The sequence below is a fragment of the Nothobranchius furzeri genome, chromosome 10 (genome assembly GCF_043380555.1).
Source record: "Nothobranchius furzeri strain GRZ-AD chromosome 10, NfurGRZ-RIMD1, whole genome shotgun sequence".
In the NCBI taxonomy this organism is placed as follows: domain Eukaryota; kingdom Metazoa; phylum Chordata; class Actinopteri; order Cyprinodontiformes; family Nothobranchiidae; genus Nothobranchius; species Nothobranchius furzeri.
Genome location: NC_091750.1, coordinates 67,402,767 through 67,427,039, shown reverse-complemented (window position 1 = coordinate 67,427,039; position 24,273 = coordinate 67,402,767). Strand labels below are relative to the sequence as shown.

The 24,273-nt window shown below is 41.4% G+C and overlaps 1 protein-coding gene across 3 annotated transcripts in view; it reads right to left on the bottom strand.

The window, feature by feature from the left end:
• LOC107396139 (unconventional myosin-VIIa) overlaps positions 1-23,915 on the bottom strand; it is a 56,410-nt gene extending 32,495 nt beyond the window's left edge. The window contains exons 1-14 of one of the 3 annotated variants that reach the window (XR_011521836.1): positions 19,558-23,915; positions 18,183-18,272; positions 11,757-11,825; positions 5,338-5,451; positions 4,953-5,105; positions 2,965-3,149; positions 2,117-2,238; positions 1,366-1,508; positions 1,132-1,245; positions 894-1,047; positions 748-824; positions 560-679; positions 336-478; positions 57-267 (exon numbers count right to left, since the gene is read on the bottom strand). Coding sequence is in view for 2 of the 3 variants with exons in the window: in XM_070555932.1 (XP_070412033.1) it covers positions 57-267; positions 336-478; positions 560-679; positions 748-824; positions 894-1,047; positions 1,132-1,245; positions 1,366-1,508; positions 2,117-2,238; positions 2,965-3,149; positions 4,953-5,105; positions 5,338-5,451; positions 11,757-11,774 (1,554 nt within the window). In the remaining variant the exon portion in view is untranslated. The remainder of the gene's footprint in view (positions 1-56; positions 268-335; positions 479-559; positions 680-747; positions 825-893; positions 1,048-1,131; positions 1,246-1,365; positions 1,509-2,116; positions 2,239-2,964; positions 3,150-4,952; positions 5,106-5,337; positions 5,452-11,756; positions 11,826-18,182; positions 18,273-19,557) is intronic. The other 2 variants (XM_070555932.1, XM_070555933.1) reach the window with 2 other exon arrangements.
• Between the last annotated feature and the right edge of the window lie 358 nt (positions 23,916-24,273).

The following is a 24,273-nucleotide window of genomic DNA, read 5'->3' as shown; positions in this document are numbered from 1 at the left end:
ACAAATCAGTTACTGAGCATTCAAATCCAATAGATATCACATTCCTCCTGCTGTACCTTGGGGAACTTGCTCTCTTCGTCAATGAGGGAGATGATGTTCATAGGTTTGTTGGCGATCATGTCCAGAGCCTCCTGATTGTCAGTGAACTCGATGTGCTGCCAGCTGATGTCCTCCAGGTTATATTCCTCCTGCTCCAATTTGAAGACGTGACGAACGAAGAACTGCTGCAGGTTCTCGTTGGCGAAATTGATGCACAGCTGCTCAAAACTGGATTTGAGATGGAACGTCAGATCATGGAAAGACAACTTTATGCTATTTCAATCAAAACACATCACCTGTTAACAATGAAGTTCTCAAAACCAAAAATGTCCAGCAGTCCGATCGACTGTCTGATGATGCTGTTCTCACAGGAAGGAGGTCGGAAAATGGCAGCGTTAATTTTATCTACAATCCACACAAACAGCCTCCCATAGATGCCCTGCACAAAAAAAGAATGTGATCATGATTGTGATTTCTGCTCAGAGACACCAAATGCAGGTGTCTTAGGAGAGATGCACACCTTGACGAAGGCGTCCCTGACATCCAGGCCTTGCTCCATGCTGAGAGGCGTCGTGACGCTTTCACCTCGTGTAATGAGGGTTCGAGTGGTCAGGCACACCATCACATCTTTAGACTCCACCTGTAGTCCAGATCATAGTCATAAAGGGCAGCTCTACAGATGATCATCGTGCACGTGGTTGTGCTCACCTCCATGAGGGAAGCTGCAGTCACTAGGTCAGGAGATCTCACAACCACACAGGCATCCAGATTGTCATACGTACGACCTGCAGGGATGAAAAATGTGCTTTATAATCCTTTAAGACTCCTGATACATCCAACATTTGTCTACACACCCTCAAATCGCAGGTTGCCCATGTGCAGGATGGCAGACAGGAGCTTGGAAATCTCCCAGCTCTCCTTCTCTGTGAACATGAGGACCTTCATGGCTGACAGGATGCTGGAATAATCGCTGAGGTCGTCTCGGCCTTCGCATTCGGTGCACTTACCCTGCAACATGCAGGAGAAAAACGCTATAGTGACGAATTCTCACCCCAATACACAACTAGAAAACAATCTCTTCAGAAGTCCCACCATGGTGAGATAGGAGTAGTCCGAAGCGAGACCCAGACCCAGTTTAGCTTTCATCTCTGAGCCCATGCCCTTTAGCATACAGTAGAAAATGTGGTAGTTCCTCTCATCAGGAGCCTGCAGAACAGAGGAAACCATCGTTATTGTTGCTGCATCATGCACATTCCTATATTTACTTTAACATTACCACTTCTTTTCGGAGTTGAGGCAAAGCGACGGGATCATCAAACACCTCACCTGTCGACAGACGCGAGACTTCTCCAGCAGGTACTGCTCTATTTTAGCTCCTTCGATGGCCCCTCGTCTGTTAAAGTGGATATCGATATACTTCCCAAAGCGGCTGGAGTTGTCGTTGCGGATTGTCTTGGCATTCCCAAAAGCTGGAAGATGTGATGAGGAAGAAAAAAGATGGATGGATATCAGAACAAACTGGCCTCCCTCTGTACAGAACCCTAGATTTAAAAAACAAATCTGCTGTGGCCTGTAGACTGCGAGTTGATTTCTGTGGGAAACGCTCTGGTAGGAGTGGGAGTAGAAAATGACAGGATTACTAGTCTTACTCATTAATATTCATGATTTGCAAATATCTCAGCCCTGATTGGCTAACAACAATGCAGCACTTTGGGTGTCTGTTCGCTTTTCTTTCTTGGATAACAAAATGCACCATTGATATTTTATCTACACAAATAACATAAGTTTGAATGTGTTGCCCCATGTTGTGGAGTTGCCAAGGATTAGCCAGATGGGTGGGGCCAGGAATGCAAATTTTCCCTGTTGTGTAGAAGAGATTGGCTTTCCCTGATGCAATCGTTTTTCCGTCCATTTCCTTTCTGCGGCTAATGCAACAATGTTGGTTGGAGAAAATGTTCTCGTTCAGAGTGACCGATCATATTTCAACAACAACAGATACTGCACATTGAAATGTGACTGAGTGTTTGTGAGGACTGGACCAAACCACAAACAGGAAAATGAGCAGATCAAAGCAGACCTTCCAGTATGGGTGTGGCCTCCAACACCTGCTGCTCAATCCAGGAGTGCTGACCGCTGATGGCAGCCAGGAACTGCAAAATCAGCTTGGTGCTCTCAGTCTTCCCAGCTCCAGATTCCCCACTGTTACACAATGAAAAAGAAAATTGTCACTTTAAAACAAACATTCCCTCTGGCTCCCATTCATTTAGTCCCATGTGATTTATAATGTGTGTGAGAAGCTCTTGCAAAAAGTGGTAAAACGCTGTGCTCTCTAACAAAAAATAAATAATTATTAAAGCTTCTAAAGTTTAAAAAAACATAAAATAATCACCCTGCCAAGCACAGACTTGTATTGAGTGTTAGTTTTGCTCAATGCTGATATTTATACCCATATTACAGAGCCCGTACCTCTAGTTCTTTTATGTTTTACGGTTTCTGCCACTTCTAGAATAAACTTAGACCGCTTATTCACTACGTGGTGTTATGTAGAGATGTGTTCCTTTATCAAAAAATAGTTCTACTTCTCTTCATTTGCCCTTTAAATTCTGTAGTTTTAAGTTTAGTGTTCAAGTTTGCTTTCATTTTTCATGATCATACCTTTAAATTAGAGGAGTAGGCCTTTGACTGGTATGCCTTAGTATGACCTAGACAGGTGAGAATATTTCTAACGAGTAAAACACCTCTGCATAACACCCGGTAGTGGAGAAGAGATGGAATGCATGTTCTATGTCCATTTTTGGGTGAATATCAATCAGAGTGGGAATTCTTCACTCCTGATTATGTTTTATCTGTCAGCTTAAAAAAAATCTCACTGTTTGGTGGCTCCTCTTTTTGGAGGATTTCTAACAAACAGGACCAAAGACACACCTGATGATGCAGCACTGGTCCTTGTTGTTCCGCTGCATGTTGAAGTAACAGTTGTCCGCTATGGCGAATATGTGCGGCGGCATCTCTCCAATCTTCTTGTTGGTGTAGAGGCGGATCTGATCAGGAGTGTAGATGGGCAGCAGCTGGTAGGGATTCACTGCAACCAGGATGGAGCCCGTGTACGTCTGTGGCAATAAAAAAAAGTGACTTCACATTACTGCTGCTAGTTTATTAGGACAGCTTTTACATTTTTTTACTGACTGGATCAGTCATTTTCTTCTCGTGTTTCTGATGTGCAGCGTTTGTCTTCTAAATCAGATAAACACTAATCGTAAACAGGGATTAATGAATGGACCAGTCACAAAAGTTTAATTTGGATGGACAGATGTTTTGGCCATGTACCTTTTTCAGTATTTCTGAGGAACTTGTTTACAATAAAAACATTTTTTTTAAATCCTTCATTTGGCAGCTTAACCAAAACTGGTAAAAAAAAAAAATGTAAAAATGAATTTTACATTTAAATGAGTCATCACAAATCAAATTTTGACAATAAAAACAACAAGTGAGAAAAAAAGTTCTAGAATCTAGACTAGATGATTAAGATAAATTCATATTTCTCTGGCCGTACTCAGTTTATTCAACTCAAATCCTTCACGTCACTTCCCGTCCCTTCCCTGTCACTACTGGCATCCCCCAAGGCTCTGTTCTCGGTCCACTCCTTTTCATCACTTACCTTCTTCCCCTGGGAAATATTTTCCGTAAATTTGACATCCATTTTCATTGTTACGTGGATGACACCCAGCTCTATGTATCCTCCAAACCCTCCTCTTCACTCCCTCCTTCCTCCCTCACCAATTGTTTATCTGAAATCAAAGACTGGTTCACATCAAACTTTCTCAAACTTAACAGTGATTAAACAGAAATGTTACTTGTCGGCACTAAATCTTTACTATCCAAAATCCACAGCTTTACACTTCCTGTCGACAACTCCTTAGTTTCCCCCTCCCCTCAGGTCAAGAGTCTGGGTGTCATCCTCGACTCCTCACTATCCTTCCAGTCCCACATAAACAATATTACCCAGTCTGCCTACTTCCATCTATGTAACATTAACCGCCTACGCCCCTCCCTCACTACTCACTCGGTCGCCATCCTTGTCCACAGCCTCATCACTTCCCGTATTGACTACTGCAACTCTCTTCTCTTCGGTCTTCCTCACAAATCCCTCCATAAACTCCAACTTCTCCAGAACTCGGCAGCCCGCATCATTTCCAGAACTCCCTCCTTCCACCACATCACCCCTGTTCTTCAGCAACTCCAGTGGCTCCCAGTAACTTCCAGAATCCAATTCAAAATTCTGCTATATACATTCAAAGCCAACCATAACTTAGCTCCCCCGTACTTCTCAGACCTCCTTCATCCTTCAACCTCCACCCGTTTCCTCAGGTCCTCCTCCTCCATCCACCTCTCTGTCCCACCTTTCCGTCTGGTCACTATGGGGAGCAGGGCCTTCAGTCGCTCTGCTCCCCAGCTCTGGAACTCACTCCCTCCTGACCTCCGTAACATTGATTCCCTCACTCTCTTTAAAACCAGATTCAAAACCCACCTGTTCCATCTAGCATTCCAATAATTACTCTCTTTGCTCCAATCTGTCTGTTTGTTTTAGCCTGTTTTATCTTTTATTGTGTATTTTATCTCTGTCTGTAAAGTGTCCTTGAGTGTTTAGAAAGGCGCTGTTGAAATAAAATGTATAATTATTAGATGATTAAAATAAATACAAATATATCACCTTTAACCTGAATTAGATCCAAACATGCACTCACAGACACAAGATGAAGATTTACAATCATAATGATGGCGCTTTCCTTCCCAAACTGTTCCAGTATTTTTAAATAAAAGCAGAAATTCAGGTTTCACTTATAGATCTATCTTAAAGGACGTTTGGAACACATGAGGTGACTAGACTCTGTATACCATCTCACTGAACTCACATATATGACGTGTTCGTTGTAGCGGATGAGCAGGTTGCGGAGGAGGCCGGCTTCGTTCAGGTCACCCAGTCGGATCATGTCCTCCACCCCGTGGATGGAGGTCGGGTGCATGGGTTTGATGTTTGTGGCATTCTGGGGAGAAATCCAGTGTTCCTATGAGAGAAAAGAAAAAAACAAAAGATGATCAGCAGAGACCAATCCTTAAAATACGACATCAAAATTTTGTGTGAAATGCAACTAAACCAGCTTTCAGAACATTCAGCATCCTTTTAAACTTTCCTTCTCCACTGGCTGGCTTTATAGACTAAAACAAAACTTTAATTTTTATCTTTTGCCCCAAATTAAAATCTAACACAAGGTTAAAGGGACAGTCATGGTGACTAACCCGGCCTTCATCATCCAGAACCTGGATCTGTCCAGAGTCGCACAGTTTCACCACAGCTCCAACTGGGACGTGAAACTCTCGGCCAGTTTTAAAGTCCAACCACACATAGTCCCCCTGCAGCAGCAAACACAGCACTGGTTAGATCTTACAGGGCAGGAGATCAGATCAGCTGTTGCGGAGCATTCACGACTACAACAAACAGTAGTAGGGTGTTTACAGCAGAACAATCAGAAATATAGATGTTTGAAACCACATTTCTTTAGTCATAACAGCAAATGTAAAATTTTTCTAACACAGAACACAAATAATCAGCAAGAATACAAATACAATAAATTTTAAGTAAAAATAAACTGCATAAAGCTAAAGTTTCACAGCTTAAAAATGTAAATGATCTAATGAGACGGATGTGATGTACAATCTCTAAATATAGGCTCATAAACAATGTAAACTTCAGAAAATGTGAAATGTTTCCAGATTTAAGAATATAAATCAAAATAAACATGATTCAAAGAGAAGAAAATGTGTTTTGGCTGAAAATAACAACAAAATCACATCTGAGAAGGACACTAAACTCATGAGGATGGACCAGTAGTAAATAAAAGAGAAACAGGTTTGGAGCAGAAAGAGGATCGCTGAGGACACCTAGTGTCCAGGAAACAAATCAAACCTGTTTTTACAGTTTTATACCCTAATTTATGCAAATAAGTGTTACTTAAATCAGGAGTTAAGTGCTCGCCCCGTAATCGGAAGGTTGCAGGTTCAAGCCCCGCTCAGTCTGTCGCTGTCGTTGTGTCCTTGGGCAAGACACTTGACCCACGTTGCCTGCTGGTGGTGGTCGGAGGAACCGGTGGCGCCAGTGCTCGGCAGCCTCGCCTCTGTCAGTGCGCCCCAGGGCAACTGTGGCTACATCGTAGCTCATCCCCACCAGTGTGTGAATGTGTGTGTGAATGGGTGAATGACTGATTGTGTTGTAAAGTGCCTTGAGGGGTTCCATGACTCTAGAAGGCGCTATATCAAATACAAGCCATTTACCATTTAATAGGGCTGGGCAATATGGCCTAAAATTAATATCATGATATATTGAGGACTTCACCTCGATAACGATAAATGAACGATAAGTACAGGTATGTGCAGAAACAACTACAACCTACCTACCTACAACTGGCAAGAATTAAAGCCTCCACCAGTTCCATATTTAAAGTACTACTAGAAACAAAGACTTCTCTTACACTGTGCAGTTACCCAATGTGTACATGTATTCGTCTTGCTTTTATGAACTAATTTAAGAGGCTACTACAAACCAAAATATGATCAAAATCTGTCAAAGCACAGTTCCATTGGTACACTTTTTATTCATTATCCGAGACAATTTTCATTGGTTAAAGGCACATTTACTTTATTAAAACTGGGGTATTCTAGGAAATTGTAAAATGTCTTAAAGAAAATAAACCGGACGTGTGTGTGTGTGTGTGTGTGTGTGTGTCACACAGTGGAATGTGTCTTTTCTGTTGCTTTAAATCTTTTAATAATTGTTTGAATTTCTAAATAACTTTTTTGTGTTATTGCATGATTTTGTTGTGTGTTGATGGTTTTATGTGCATGTTTAGTTTAGATTGTTTTGCCACTGTTGACATGAAGTCACCTGAAGAGGTGGGCATGACTGTGAAAATTACGTCCATGCTGGGTGGAGCCCAAGTATCTTCCGGGTCTTCTTGAGGAACATGTTTTAATTTCTTTTATGGACTTGAACTTTTTTAGGTTTTATGTACTTTTAGACTGGGGCTTTATTTAGTTAATAAAAGAGGTCGCAGACAAACTTCTGCTCTCTGGCCCTGCACGGGCCTAAAATCTGAGCCCGTGTCCGGCCTGGCCCGAAAAGGTGGAGCCCCAGCCCGACCCGGTCCGAAAAGGTTTTCAGGATTCTCTGGCCCGACCCGAGCCCGACTTATTTTTTTTTAACCTTTCGCAATGTTTTAGCGTGATAGAATCTCAGCATTCTAATTATCTGTGGGAAGAGTTCTGCAGTAAAAAAAATGAAAGAAAAAAAGAAAAAACAACCTGTTATGATTCGCCCCTTTTTGTGTTTGTGTTTAACTTTTTCTCTGTTGTTTTTGTTCAGGTCAGCTGCAGCTCCTCTCAGGAATCCTCCCCTTCCCTGTGAACCTCCTGGAGTGCTGCAGCATCTTGATTGCCCTCACCCTATTTCAGGCCACTGCTGCCATCAGTGTGTCATCAGTGTGGAGTTGTCTTTGCTGAGTTGTACTTGTATGGATTGAGTTTGGTTTTGGTTTTTGGTTCCCACAGTCAGTGGAGGAAGTTTTGTTTATTAAATCTTTTTTGAACTCTGGATAAAGGATCTTTATTCCTGCAAATGGGTTACTGCAGAGGCAAACCGTGACACAACCGGCATTCAATGCAGCTTTTTTTTCTAACAGAGCATATTTTCCGACCTTTACGAAAGCTATATTATTTGGATGCGTTTGTAAATTTAATCCTCTCTAAAAATGAGCTCTTGTGCAATTAGAAAAAAAAGCAGCATTCTAATTTTCTAACTGCAGAGCGCATTTTCAGAGCGGCAGATTCAATAAACGCCCCCAATTATTATAGCGTTTGTAAATTTAATCTGCCGCTCTGAAAATGCGCTCTCCAGTTAGAAAAAACCCAGCAATGAATGCTGTATTGTTTTAACTGAAGAGCGAATTTATTCACAGAAAAATAGAATGCTGCCGTTTTCATGAGAATAAACGAATGGTTTCTGCCATATCAACGTGGACATAAAATGGCATATTAGAATAGGGGCACAGGTTTCAATCAGCAGTTTTGAATTTGTTTATATAGGCGCATTTATAAACCACACAGACCTTAACTGAGCTAACGGGTGCGTGAGAAGCAGGCAGGTGCTGCTGCGTTCAACTGATTCAGTTTTTTTTAATGAATTCGATCAAAAATAAAGGCGCCCGGCCATGTCCGAGGTAATTACACAGTCGTTGACCCGAAGCCCGGCCCGACGGCCCAAGGGCCGGGCTGACCCCGGGCCTAGGGCTCCAGTGCAGGGCTCTAGTCTCTGCTAGTCTCTGTCCCTCTGGTCTTGCACCCTCGCTCTCCACCTGTGTCGTTGCGAATCCCTGGTGTGACGCCTGAGCTCTGCAGCTCCGGCGTTGCCTAGGTTACATATGGACAACACTTAGATACCATTTCCTGCATTCTAGTGAATTTAAACAGGTTATTAAACTAAAATTAGGCCTAATTACTTGTCAACGTGCGTTTTAAAACTAAATGTGCTTGGTAATAATACCAGCAGGTGTCTGTGGACTGGATTAGGATTTAATGCTAGCTTACCTAGCGTAAGGACCTCCCTAACTAACCAGTTAACTACAAACCTTTCCAATAGCCTGTCCTGTGGGAACATTTTGAGTTTTATCTCCTGTCTCTGGGAAAGAGCAGAGACTGATCACATCAGATCTGTGACAGCTGTCACTCAGACAAAGCTGCGGCCACGCTCTGTTGAGCTCGTGAGCCAAGAAATTTAACTGAAATGACCTGACAGATTTGAAGCCTGAACCCAGCTCACCCGACATCACATGCAACACTTGTTTTCTGGTTTTTTTATGCTTTCTTACACAAACTTTGTTGGAATAATAATGCGCTCATGGTGTCTCATTTGAGGCATGTTCATCCCTCTCTACTGTTGAAGCATGACTCTGAGTTTCATGCAGATGTGTGTGAAGTAAGGAAAAAATACATCTCTCGCTCATTGCATGAGGCTTGAGAGTTCTGCATCCAGGCTGGGTTCTGGCTTCATCGGGTTGAATTTTTTGGCCCATTGATGACTCTCGTCGTGTGTGTGTGTGTGTGCGTGCGCACATGAGTGGAAGAGAGAAATGCAAGTAGTTCAGGGGTTGTTGCTGGCGGCACTGCAGCCGCTGTGATCTTTGAAAGTTAAAATAAACAAATAAATACATAAATAAATAAAAATACCCGCCTCATTATCCACAATAAAACTCCACAATTAAGAGATTAAATTTGGTCAGGCTAGCATGATATTAAGTATTCACCTGCAACTAGGTCTCTTGCTAGCTGCCCCTAGGTGATAATGGTGGGCAGCAATATTTGTTTTTGGGTTACATGTTCTGTGATAATCTTATTTCACCTACGTTTATGTAACTTAAACTTCATTTTATGTACCAGGATGTGTATAGACCCTTTTACTACCTACATCATCAAAAGTTGCACGCGCAGCCTGGCAATGAGAGTGAAGGCTTCCTCATTCACACTCGATACTAAAACAGCGTTTTAAACCCTTTGTTTTGAAGTTCTGAGCACATAAAAATGTCGGGTTGTTGCGTGTATGGATGCCAGAATCGCTTCTCTTCAAGCAGTGGACTGAAACTTTACAGAATTCCGAAGGGAGCACATCCATTTCAACAAAATCAGAGGCGTCTGTGGCTGCAGGCCATCAAAAGGGTTGATGAAAACTGGACTGAAAGCACAATCTGAAATGCTCGAGTTTGTAGCGCCCATTTTATATCAGGTAAGGTAATTATGTACTAAGATTACACCAGAAAGCTGGTTAACATGTGTTCTATCAAATAAAGTAAGTTGCGTTTGCTGGTTTGCTTTTAAGCAGTCTATTTATTTACATTTATTCCCACTGCATATTAGTATAAACTGTATTTCTCTAAAATTAACACGATTGTACTTTGAGCACGCTAAAAAAAGAAACCTATGCTATACTCATCCTGCCATGCAGGCACAGTTGGCTGCGAAGACATAGTTCTCTGGTTTGTTTACTATGACCCAAGCCTCGCACGTAGCAGTCTTGTGTCCTTGTCTTTGGCTAGGAAGGACTTCTGCCTTCAAGACGCAAAACTCAGAGTCTATGTCGTGATATTTTACTTTCTGTACGTGGCCACAGACAACATAGTTGTATGCATGTAACCATTTGTATGCCCATAGCTTCTCATGTGTGTACTTACTGGCCCTCTCCACTAAAAACGTATATATATCGGGCCACTGGATATCTGGCCACGCACCTACATCTTCCACCCATTCCGTAATGCCACAGGGATCCAGGAGTCTGTTGCCATTCGTTAAAGTGAGTTTAATAATATACATTCAAGATTTGCCGGTGATAACCCCACAGCGTAGCTTGATAAAGCGTGAAACAACGCCATTCTCTGTTGCCAAGCTGCGCGCGCACTCTCGCTGACGTCATAGTGTTTACAAACAGTAAAAGGGTCTATTGTCCTCTCATTGTCACCTGGCTCCATTCTGGTCCAACGAGGATGGAAAACACTCCTTGTAGTACTGTTCTGCATTCACTTACAATCAGACTTTAGCGTATCGCTTTGATAATGTAATCTTACATTTGATATTTTATTGCTCATATGTTTTAGATTTTGTGTTTTTATTGTTTATATGATGCAGATGTTTTGTCTCATTTTTGGGGAGGCACCAGGGGTAGCCAGTCTTTATGGACCAGCCCCTGGTCACATGCAAAGCAAAATAGCAATTTAGTTGAAACGTTTCCCCCCAAAAACATAAATTGAAGCCATTCAGATTCATTATGGGAACAATTTTACAACCCTAAAGGGAAATTCTGACCAATTTGAGCCATTTAAATTCATAATATTAATAAATCATCTTGCATATTCAAGGCTCAAAGGAGAAATGTGTAATCAAACAACAGAAACCTCCCAGATAAAAAAGTATAAATTATTCTTCAATTTTAAATTCTCCATTCTGACCACATTTGGCAACTCAGCACACATTTCTAATTCAGTTTTTATCTATCTTTCTTTAAGCCTTTAAAACCTTTTGAATCAGCACTTTTTCAAAGGCGTTGGGTTTCCTTAAACCGTATTTGCATGAAGTCAAAGTTGTGGCATTTTAAAACTAATTGCCACAATCTCCTTTATCCATCTCATCTTCAGTTGATTGCTTTCTGACAATCTGGGTCTTAAACAGACCTTTTTCATGAAAGGTGTCACAGCGAAGGACGATGTAGTGAGAAATCTCCAAAAAGAAAGTTCAAGATAAATGATTCTTAAGTTTGCACACCCCTTAGATTTAAAGCCTCAGATAAGATTTACTTTAATTAGTTTTTTTAAGGAAAATTAATACTGATGAGGTTTAGACCTAGGAAACCTCCATGGTGAAGGCAGCTGTTTCCACAATGTTGGAATCAAGCAAGAAATAAATAATAAACTAAATTCAAAGCCGATTTCATTCAAATTAAAACATCTGCCATGTTTTAACTAGTAACTTTTTATGGAAAAATCCCCAAAACACAATTGAATCTGCTAAATTATCTACATTTTGAGCAGATTATATGTCTGATTTTAACACCTTTTGTCTGATTTTGTTGTGTTTGCCATCTGCTGTGTTCATTTGGTGATGAGACATTGACAATGACCCACCTGCTGCAGAATGACCATTGTTTAGCCTGGACTTTATTCCGGGACATTAGAAATCACCATGTGAAGCCTCTGCAAAACAAACCAGTTGACATTCATCCCAGAACTCACATTAATCCACATTTAAAACACACAATTCACTCATCTTTCTGTTATGAAGTCCTTCTTCATGGCAAAATTCCAATTCTCACGCTGCTCTTGGGTGGCTGCATGTTGGGAGTAGCTCTGTTAACTACATGTAAATTTTGCCTTTTTTGGAAATTTTTTCTTCTAGTGTCTTAAAAAAACTTTTTTGGGACCTTTTACTTTTCTGTTTCTGGTGCTGTGAAGCTTAGAGGATTTTTACTGCTATTTTTTCACTTTTTTTCACTTTTTGAGCATTTGTTATGATGCGTAACCATGGCAACAAGCTGGTTTACTATCGGGAGCAGCTGATTAACATTGGAAAGGCTAAAATAATACCTCAACTGAATCCAAAAATCCCGAATGAGCTAAAACGCAAGAAGCGTGGATGCAGAGCGGGAGCAAAACGGAGTCAGAGAGAGGAAATTCAAACCACCTTTTCCATCAATCATAATGGGCAATGTGAGATCACTGGCCAACAAGATGGATTAACTCCAAGCCCTTTTAAGGACTCAGCCAGAGTATCAGCAGTGCAGTGTTATGTGTTTCACTGAGACGTGGCAGCAGGACCATATCCCTGATTCCGGCGTCTCTTTGCCAGCATTCCTTTCTGTACAAGCAGACAGAGATCTGAAGAGGAGCGGGAAAAGATAGGAGGTGAAGTGGCAGTGCTTGTCAACAACAGATGGTGCCATCCATGTCATGTTTCAGTGAAATGTCGTCTCTGCAGCCCAGACGTTGAACTCTTGGCAGTAAGTTGACACCCATATTTGCCAAGAGAGTTCACCAGTGTTGTCTTGGCAACCGTTTATATTCCACCTCAGGGGCGGATTTAGGACTGAAGAAGATCCGGGGCTTAACACACACGCGCGCGCACACACGCGCGCACACGCGCGCGCACACACGCGCGCACACACGCGCGCACGCATGCGCGCACACACGTGACACGCACTAGTCAACATCATATATATTTGTCTTGTACCACATAATGTTTAATCTGAAGCTACATATTCAGCATATTCAGGGCAGAGTATTGTTCCTGTTAGTGTTTAGTGTGAGATGATAGTGAATATTCCCTTTCTTTCTCCAACAACTTTACCTGATAGTAAGCTAACTTTAGGCAAACCAGCAGCACAACAAATATTTTCAAATAAGACTCACAAACCTGAGTCAACACCAGTCTCATCAGAGCTGGGGTTCTGTCGTTGTACTTTTGGTCTAAAAAAACGTCCTTATATCCATCTTCACTCATGCGTTTCAGAGACTGCAGAAGCCAGCTGCTGAAGGGCTTCTCTTCAGTCTCAGGTAAACTGTATACTGACTAAGTAGCCTAGTGGTAGAGTGTCTGCCCTGAGATCGGGAGATCAGGGGTTCGACTCCTGGTCGGGTCATACCAAAGATTTTGAGAAAAATGGGACCCAATGCCTCCCTGCTTGACACTCAGCATTGGATTGGGGTTGGATTGGGGGGTTAAACCACCAAATAGTTCCCGAGCGCGGCGTGTCTGCAACTCAGGGGATGGGTCAAAATCGGAGAATAAATTTCACCACAAGCACTGCACACACCTGTGTGTGACGACTAAATGGGACTTTACAAACTACTGCCAGCTGCGCCCTCTCTGTGTGACTTTGGTACTGCATGTTACTTCCGCGATTTAGATCCGGGGCTTATCATGAAAGATCCGGGGCTTCAGCCCAAGTAGCCGGGCCTAACGCCGCCCCTGTTCCACCTTCAGCCATTGCTGAAAATGCATAGCCTGGCAAGCCAGACTAAATAAATGTATTATTTAGTCTGGCCACGCTCCATTGACGGCTCTCGGTTGTGGGGCGGGTTCTACCGTTGTCTTTCAAATGATCTCCGCATGCTATTGGACAATGAATGTGACATACTCTTGTTTCACTCTGTTGCATCATCCCACCCACCAGGCATATAGAGTGCCCTGATTGGCCCACAAAGCGGATAAAGCTCTGTGATATGTTCACTAAGCAGATAGGGCACTATGATTGGCCCACCATTATGGACCAATCACAGCTCTTTATGTGTTTGAAACCTCTCTAGAGAGCTGTGATTGGCTAGCCAGAGTCCTGGTAGGAGCTGCTGAGGTTCCAATGGAGCATGCCTAGACCATTCTTTGCAAAGCAAGAATTTGGTCTAGTTCACTAGGCTAGAAAATGCATGTGATGCCATCAGTTCCGTTGTCACTATGCTACAAACCCAGCACCCCAATGCATTTGTGGCTATATCTGGTGATTTTAATCATGCCTCGCTCTCTGCTACACTTCCAACATTTCAACAGTTTGTCAGCTGCTCCAGAGAAAACAAGACATTGGATTTGTGTTATGCAAATGTAAAGAATGCATACATATCCAAAACAAGACTTCCTCTGGGACAATCAGATCACAATCTTGTTTTTCTCGTCTCAGAAAACAAACCACTTGTTCAGAGACAACCTGTGACAAGAAGAACTGTGAGAAAATGGTCACAGGACGCTGAAGAAGCCTTGCAGGGTTGTTTTGAGACCACAGATTGGATGACTCTCTGCCAAGGATATGAATAGGACATCAATGCCATGACTGGATGTGTCACTGACTATATAAACTTCTGTGTGGACAACATCATACCCACCAGAACGGTGAGATGCTTCGCTAATAACAAACCCTGGATCACCAGTGAACTGAAGAATCTGCTAAATGAGAAAAAAAGAACCTTCAAGGAGGGAGACAGGGAATTATTAAGGAGTATACAGAAGCAACTGAAGATCAAGATCAGAGACAGCAAGGAGGCATACAGGAAGAAGCTGGAGAACAAACTACAGAGGAACAATATCAGAGATGTCTGGTCAGGGATGAAGAAGATCACAGGCTTCAAGCAGAGGAAGGACTGCACAGATGGCAGCCAGGACACAGCCAATGAACTGAACAAGTTCTTCAATAGGTTCAGTTCAGGAACAAACCCAGCATCCTCCTCGCCTGTCCCCAGCCAATCAGACCTCATCCTCCTCTGATCCAACATTTTCCTGTCACACGCCAGCTCTTTTGTCCTCTAACGCAGTCATGGACTCTTCTGGTTCTATAAATCTGTCTTCAAGTCAGGAGATGCTGCTGCCTCATTTACCTTCTCCTCCCACCTGTCTGTCTCTAGAAGTCAGGTGAAGAGGCAGCTGGAGAGACTGAACAGGAACAAGGCTACAGAACCAGATGGTGTCAGCCCCAGAGTACTGAAGGCCTGTGCAGAGCAGCTCTGTGGGATTCTGCAACACCTCTTCAACCTCAGCCTGGCCCAGGAGAAGGTTCCAGTCCTGTGGAAGACATCCTGTCTTGTTCCAGTTCCAAAGAAAACTCGCCCATCAGTCAATGATGACTACAGACCAGTTGCCCTGACATCCCACATCATGAAGGTCCTGGAGAGACTCCTGTTGGTCCCCCTGAATATGCAAACTAGGACATATCCGGACCCGCTGCAGTTTGCTTCTCACCATGTAGTTGGAGTTGAAGATGCCATCATCCAGCTGCTTCAACCAATCCACTGTCATCTGGACAAAGCAGGCAGCACTGTGAGGGTCATGTTCTTTAATTTCTCCAGTGCATTTAACACAATCCAGCCTGATGTACTTTGCCAGAAACTCCAGAAGACACAGGTGGGGGCCTCAACTGTCGCCTGGATTAAAGACTACCTGACAAACAGACCACAGTTTGTGAGGCTGAAGAACTGCACATCAAACCAGGCGATCAGTAACATTGGAGCACCACAGGGGACTGTACTCTCAACATTCCTTTTCACCCTGTACACCTCAGACTTCCAGTACAAATCAGAGACCTGTCATCTACAGAAATACTCAGATGACTCTGCAGTTGTCGGGTGTATCAGAGATGGACAGGAAGCTGAGTACAGAGAGCTGGCGGAGTGCTTTGTGGCATGGTGTGGAAACAATCATCTGATCTTGAATGTGAACAAAACAAAGGAGATGATTTTAGACTTCAGAAGAAACAGGGTGGAGTCAAACACGGTTTCCATCATGGGAGAAGAAGTGGAGGTTGTTGAGGAATACAAATACCTTGGAGTTCACCTGGACAACAGACTGGACTGGAGAAAGAACAGCGAAGCCGTTTACAAGAAGGGGCACAGCAAACTGCACTTCTTGAGGATGTTTAGGTCTTTCAGTGTCTGTAGCAAGATGCTGCAGATCTTCTACAAGTCTGTTGTTGAGAGTGTAATCTCTTCAGCCATCGTCTGTTGGGGTAGTAGCATCAGAAGCAGGGACCTGAAAAGGCTCAACAGCCTAATAAAAAGGCTGGTTCTGTTCTGGGGACGACTGTGGAACCACTGGAGGAGATAATGCAAAGAAGGATTCTCCAGAGAATAAAGAAAATTATGGACAACCCTGAGCATTCTCTTCACAAGACTGTCCGACAACAGAAGAGTGTCTTCAGTCAGAGGCTTCTTAAGTTTTGCTGCAACACTGACCGCTACTGGAGATCCTTCCTGCCAACAGCCATTGTAATATACAACAACTCTTTGATGACTTGATTATTATTATTATTATTCTGAGCTACTACAGCAATCCATTTCCCTCTGGGATTAATAAAGTATTTTTGAATTGAATTGAAAAGTGTAAGTCATCACACACACAGAAGAAACTTTTTTCTCCACATTTGACCCTTCTCCTGGGGGAGTGGTGAGCTGCAGACACGGCCGTCCTCGGGAACTATTTGGTGGTTTAACCCCCAAACAAACCCCTTAACGCTGAGTGTCTTTTGGGAGGCTTTTGGGTCCCATTTTTAAAGTATGACCCGACCGGGATTTGGACCCCGATTTCCCAGTCGCAGGGTGGACACTTTACCACTAGACGTTCAACACTTGAGTCTAAATATATATGACATGATTGACATGATTCTAAACTCCAACCAGGTCAAAAACACATGTCTTACACCAGACATAGACATTTTATGTCATAAAAAATACAGCTGAATAATTATTAAGCAATAGAAAGAGCAGTTTTAAGAACCATTTTAGGAGTTTTCTCTGGCTGTCTGGCTCATTTTTGTTCAAACAAACAGATATTTATCCACAGGAGCATCAAAACAAAGCAAAAGGAAAGAAAAAAAAAACTCTGTGGTTCAACAAGAAGCCAGAGACCAGTGAGGGAGATGTGTTTTTTGGGAGGGTTGGATTGAAGGGTCTGGTTGAGGCTGTTATAGGCTTACTTGGATTCCTGGGGCTAATCCCATCGTCTTAAGTATGAGGCACAGTTGTTGCAGTTATAGCTGCTGAATCATTTGGTCCTCCATCAAGTTGTCCTTCCTTTGTTTCTGTTGTTTACAACAAAATTTGTATAATTCACAGCTGTGTGATCTCCAAATAAACTTGAATAAGTATTTAAACCTTAATTCTTAAACCTTCTCAGTGGTCTAGTGATAGAGTGTCCATGGGACCGTGAGATCGGGTCCAAATCCTGGTTGGGTCATACCAAAGACTTTAAAAATGGGACCCTTTGCCTCCCTGCTTGACACTCAGCTTTAAGTGGGTTGGATTGGGGGTTTAAACCACCAAATAGTTCCCGAGCGCAGCCGCAGCTGCAGCTCACCCCTCACCGCTTCCCATGGGGATGGGTCAAATGCGGAGGTTAAGTAAATTAATTTTAAGGCTTTTTACAGCTGTATTTTGTAATTTACTTAACTGTAGGAAATAAAATACATCCAATTCAGCTTTTATGATAACTGTCCACATTGTAGATTAAGATTAATTTTATCCTGATTTTTAGAAAACTAGAAATAAAATGGGGGATGGTTACACATCAAGCAGATTAACATTTACGTTTTCAACTACAAATAAAAAAAATGAGTATTTTATTTATTTAAGCAGACTGATATAATTTAGTTCAACAGAATCACAAACTTACACATATATCCACTCATCTGTGAGCAGCTACTCTCATGATTTTCCATCTAGATGAAGCTTCTAATCCTAATCTACAGGGTGCCAGTCTGGAATAAAGCACAAACTCAGACCTAATGATCTGATTCCGCACCCATCCTTTTTATTAGTTAAATAATCTTTTCCAGTTCTGGAAAATTTACACTCAACAGCTACCCACGGCATTCCCAGTCCAAGCTGTTCTTGTCTTGAGGGAATAAAAATCCAGATTTTATGGTTCCTAAATCTTAGTGCTAAACAAACAATATCACAGCTCACAAGACCTGACCTGGCTGGAGTCAACCTGGTCAAAGATTTTCACATCAAGACCAACTGCTTGGTTAATACCCCAGACTCTTAATCTGTGTGTGTGGTCCTACGTGCATCACTCACATGGCAGTGACTCAAAGGCACGACTGGGTGTGAAAATCATCATCAGTCAAAAAAGTTCAGGAGAATTAGCTCCATGAGAGGCCAGGTTGTCTGAAAAACACAGGAGAAGGTCAGCCAATGGCACTCTGGTTACCAAGCATGTTACTTATGATTTTATTACAGTCTAAAAAGATCCAGAAAGTAACATAATAAGAAGGCTTTCAAAACGTTAAATACATGAATTTATTTTAATTACTCTCAGACCAGCTGTTGTTGTTTGGGCTAAAGCGCTTTACAAAACCTCCGAGGAGGCTTATAAACCGTTCACCTGCACAAATAAAATCTGTGATGTAAGCTTTGCTTCATTTCATTCAAGTTTCTCAAAATATCGGAGCATCCCGTCTCAAGGAGCACAGGTTTAATCTATTTGAAATAAAGTTTTAACTTACAGATTCAGATATTGCTTGATTTAAAAAAATCTAATTCTGATAAAGGGCTAAATTTCCATAGCCTAATATTTTTTGCTTATGTGGAGATTTGTCTTGATGATTCAACAGGTGTGATATAAAAGTAGTATAGATGTTAAGAAAAAACTGAAGACTCATGTTTAATGATGTTCTGCACCCTAAGAAATGAAATGTTGAATTAACTTCACCAAGTTTTGTCAACTGGTTCCATTAAAAGTAGTTGCTTAAAAGTAATATTTACTATAACATAACAACAATGTATATTACTCTTGACTTTTATGCAACTAGGTTTAGTGGAATCTGTTGACATAACTCAACATTTTATTTCTTAGCATGCGGTTTGTCACACTGACCCAGTGAAACGCTGCTTACAGTCCAGATGTCTGCGAGCATTATGAAAACATGCTTGTTTGTGATATTAATGCTTTTCTGTCACTGAGATAACCTGACATACAAACATGATTGTGTCTTTGTCTCAGAGAGATCCTGATTGTAACCAACCCACATTAAACTAAAAGTTGTGAATGTTGAACTACATTTCCCAGCAGTCACCTTCCTAATTTCTGGAGAAAAACTCTAAAAACATCCAATAATAGACACATCCAATTACAGAAGAACCAATAAATAAATAAATACCACAGCTGCAATGATTTGATATTTTAAACTTTTAAACACAAAACTTGTTTTCAGTGGATCATCTGAGTAAAACTATCAAAGTAATGATGCACAAAAATATTAAAAACAGTGAATAAAATATTTTCTTTTGTGCGACTATGGCTCCTTGAGGAGAACATAATGGCTGCTTAAGAGCTGTCAAAGGACAAAGTGAGCAATAAGAGGATTTATCCTAAAGCTACCACCGAGCAGCAGCAACGTGGCCTCGCTGCAGCCTAATGAGACCTCAGCCTGCGTTCACCTGCCATACTTACCTCACAACACACTTTTCAAGGCCTCCTCTCCTTCCTGTTTTCCTGCTGTGGGTTTCACTTGACCCAAAGTAGACAGGATAGTTAAAAATATGAGGTCCAGATAAGAAGAAGGTGGTTTTTTTTGCTCTGGTCTCTTCTCTGTCAGTCCTTTCTTCTTTTATTCAAAATTTCCCCCACACCTGACCTCTGCTGGTTGTTGTGTCTCTGGCCCTCCTGCAGGTGGTTAAGGGTTTGTGGCCCAGTTACAGCCCGTCTGGGTCAGCGACGGAGATCTCTGGACTCTCTTGCTGGGTGTCATTCATGGCTGCTGATCCTGATTAATCCGGAGGTGGAGCTTGTTGGTGGCAGACACAGAAGCCAGCTGGGAAGTGGGGAGGGGAGGTGGCAGAGTTCATCACTGTGAATTCTGAGTAACCATTTCACATGTGAAACTGGAAAAGTTAGATGTGGTGCAAAAGTTTATTTGTGTCAGTAATCTAACTTCGACTGAGAGACCATCTAAAGGCTCAGGAACCCATTGCAGGTGTTGAGTTTGACACTTTGAGTTTAGAATATTTAACCTTTTAACAATATTGCAATTGTCTGAGATTTTGAATTTGGGGTTTTCATCAGATGTGAGCCATGATCACCACAATTACAACAAATAAAGGATTAAAGTATCAGGCTTTGCATTAAATGAGTCTGTCTCCTATTAATTTCACCTTTTAAGTAAAATTATGGACATAAATGAACGTTTGTACCATATTCTAATGTTTTGAGTTTCATTTGTAAATACAGCAGTGTGTAAAAAAGAACCTTTAGCTATTTGTAATTCATAAAATGATCCAGATGGTCTTGATAATTGGTTCTCCAGTCTTTGGTTGCTTTTGTTGCTCTTTATTATCCCAATTTTCATGTAACTCTGACCCTTTAAATTATTCAGCTATCAAAAAGACTACTGAACTCAGAAGTTTAACCAATGTCAACTCCATAGAAATATAATTAGTTTCAATTTATTTAGTTTATTTTTGATTTATTCACTATATTTGTACTTCTACTATACCATGTTCAGCGCCTTGGGCTTCCTGACAGGGTTACGGAAGGCGCTTTATAAATAAAGCTTTGATTGATTTGATTGATTGATAGTTGAAACTCTAAAAATACCCCCAACAACTCAATTTGACACAGAAATTCGGACCGACTGAGCATTTAGCGAAAACAAGTCCTGATACTTCTCTTGTTCAATCCAAGCCCCCATAATACTGGTATGAAAATGAAGACAACACGGAAGTGACAAAAACTGCAGTTCCACCCTCATCCGCTGGGGGCTGGTGTCAGAAGCAAGCAAATCGTCATTGACTCCCATGTTAAAAATGCCAATTTCACAGCAGAAATAAACATGTTTACAGCCTGGTACCAAAACATGTTTTATGTTTATGTCTATGTATTTAGCAGACACTTTTGTCCAAAGCGACTTACAAGTTTTAGGTTAGTAGATCTAGTTTATACTCATGACAACTCTGAGGGGGTGATTTTTTGTCACTCTTCTGTTTAAGTGTATTAAATGCCTAAAATTCTGTATAATTAATGAGCATCAAACCCACGTGACCGCAAAGCTAGCTCCGGGAAAAGGCCTCAGCCTGAGCCTCAGCTTCGCCTGAAAACTGTTCCACCATTTTTAGTCTCTCAACTTAGACCATTAGTTGTAGCGTTTGTGCGTTCTGTTTTGGATATTACTTGTGCAGTTGTTGGACAAAATGACTTGCTGTGGCATTAATTGCACTAATAGAGCATCCAAGGAGTCTCCACTTCATTTATTTCGGTAAGTTAAATTATATTTATGTATTTTAGGTCACTGCCGAGCTGAGCTTAGATTTTAACATGTACTGTTTAACCATGAAATTTAAATGTAATAGGGTAAAACCCAGTGCATTTAACATAATGCTGCACTTTAGAAAATGGGTTGAAATGTAACATGTTGGTGGAGCTGGGTTCCGACTATCGGTATGGTCCCCTCCCCTCAGCTGCAGCTCTGCGCATCTCTGATCGCAGCGGCACCTGTCTGCTGTGCGGCTGCCGACTTGTGGAGCTCTCGGGAGACCTATGTGTTCTACATGGACGTCACTAGGATTGAGAGATGGGGGGGGCTTAGCCCCAGGAGCTTGACCTTGAACATTTTTGTCACACCCTGCAAAAACTTTGTCAATAATTCATTATCTGAAGAACATTTAACAAAACCTATTATTTTATCACTTTCTTTTCCTTTCCTACCTTTGTGCATTTTTTCTCTTCTTTTTATAAAAAAATAACACTTAATCAGTTCATTAGTGGGGTCTATGTTGAAGAAAGATTTTATATAAGTCCATTAAAAATTAGATATGTTATATTTCCAAATAAAGCTATTCATTTCAGTCTACTGCACTTAACAGGGGGAAATGTTACAGTCATTTGTTTAATTTGTTTAATTACAACTTGCTTAATTATAAATGTTACTGAAATGTGACAAAGAACAAATGAATAATTGTCAAACTTTTATTCTGCCAAATGAGTGTGCAGTTGACAGTTTTAATGTATGAATAACACTGCTATGATATGGAATAAAGGAGTATGTAGTTAACAATTACAAGACAAAATAACAGTATATATAAAAATTAGGACTGGGACTTGATAAAAAAATGTAATCTGATTAATTAGAGGCTTTGTAATTAATTAATCTAAATTAATCGCATTTTAATCGTTCAGGAAAATGTGCTCTCAAAGCAAAACTTAATTAAAATTATGAGACAGATAATTAAACATTAGATATAGTAATTACTGTAAAACTAAAGCTTTTAATAAAAAATGCATTTTAATTAATCAAATGTCACTGTGTGATATGAAACAAGACCCAAATCAACTAAAATTAATAATTACAAATAGAAAACGCCTGCAAAGGGTTCCTGAACCTTTCAATAGTCTCTCTGTCTAGTTGAACTACTGAAATAAATTTGACTTTGCACCAGATTCTAATTTTTCCAGATTCTAATTTTTCCAGTTTCACTTGTTTGTATAATTGGGAGTTTTTATTAGCATTTCTACTCATAATGTAGTAAAAGCACATAAATAATAATCCTTCAAAATGACAGTAGAACAGGCACAAATATGATCTAGGACTTAAATGTACTAACTTTTAACACCAGAGCAGGCGTGGCATATTCTGAGAATGATCAGGAACACTAACTGGTTCCAGTTGGATGGCTGGAAGATGATGGGATGATAAAAGATCATGGCGAGGAAATAATGATCTGACGAACAGGTGAGCGGACCTTCCTTACATGGGAAGTCCTGATGTCACGTTAAGAAGGGGATGCTGCAGACCCGCAGATTCACGCCTGCTGCAGCGAATCTGGTATGATCTCCAGCCTGATCACAACTTCCTCGTTCCTCGCTGCCCCCTGATGCACTTAAGCATCCGCCCCTTAGCTGATGACAGCTTCAACACACCTCGCTGCTTAATGATAGTAATGCATGTGATGTTTAGACAGAGACTCGTCTCAGAAGCATATAACTCCCTGACAGAATTGTTTAGAAAATCATCAGAAAAGTTTCAGAGTGTTTCTGTTTTAACTTAAACTTCTGTTTTCAACTTTAAGGCATGTTGTCTGTGATTGTTTACAGAGTAGTGAGAACACGGAGCGTTCTCCCAGCGGCAGCCAGGTGCCTCTCGTTTGTCTGACTACTTTCATAAACTACTGTTAGGGCACAGAATTATTCTGTCTGGTGCTTTCAGCGCTGCACAGATGTTACGTAAATGTTAAAAAGATAGCTTACCGCAGCTCTTGTAAAGTTTCCGTTGCCACCGGGCAGCCGAAGCAGAGACGATCTCTGAAAAATGTCCGCGACATGGACTCCGTTATTGTCTGGAAGTTCGTTTTATTCAAGATAAGAAAAGAGGCGGACAGGTTTCCTAAATCCTGCATCAGTCCAAGCAAGGCAACTTCTTTCCATTTTTATTTTGTTTTAGTAGCCATTAGCACTGTGCATTGTTGTGTGCGTCAGTGATATTCTGTCTACGAGGAAGTCGTGCAATGACAAAGGTTCCGCCGTGCTCGAAATGCAAGGAATTAATCATAATTAACGCGTTAAAGTCCCAGCCCTAAAAAAACTCAAAATGATAGGGGGGCATGTGATTATTTTAGGGGGGCTGAAGCCCCCCTAAATCAGACCTAACGACGTCAGCGGTGTTCTACCAGGTTCTCCCCAGCGGTCAGCCCGGCGTATCTCTGACTCAGAAGCTCTGGTGTTTTGCACAGTTAACTCCTGTTGTAGCTAGATAGCTACCTCTGTTAGTTTAGCTCCCACCTCCGCGTTAGCTTGTAGCTAAATCGCTTCAGTTCGACAGGGTGTCGTCATTTGATCCCAGCCTTACAGCCCCACCCTCAGCTCCACCTCTTTTCCCTTTTTTGGAATTGTCTGGGCTTGATGAAACCTGTGACATGGTAAAAATGGCAGTGGTGGCCACCTCCCATTTTGGCACAAAAACATATAATTGGAGTCTATGGCCACGAATTGTCCATTATATATGTCGATGGTTAATCACCACAAACCCAGAAAATGTTTTCCTCTTTATTTCAAAGTCATGCCACAAGTTGACATTAATTCAAAAGAAAAATAATAATTTCAGATTGTAGCCATAAGGTAACTACATGAGACAGAGAACCAAACTAGACTAACACACAGTAAAAAAAGAAAAAGGAA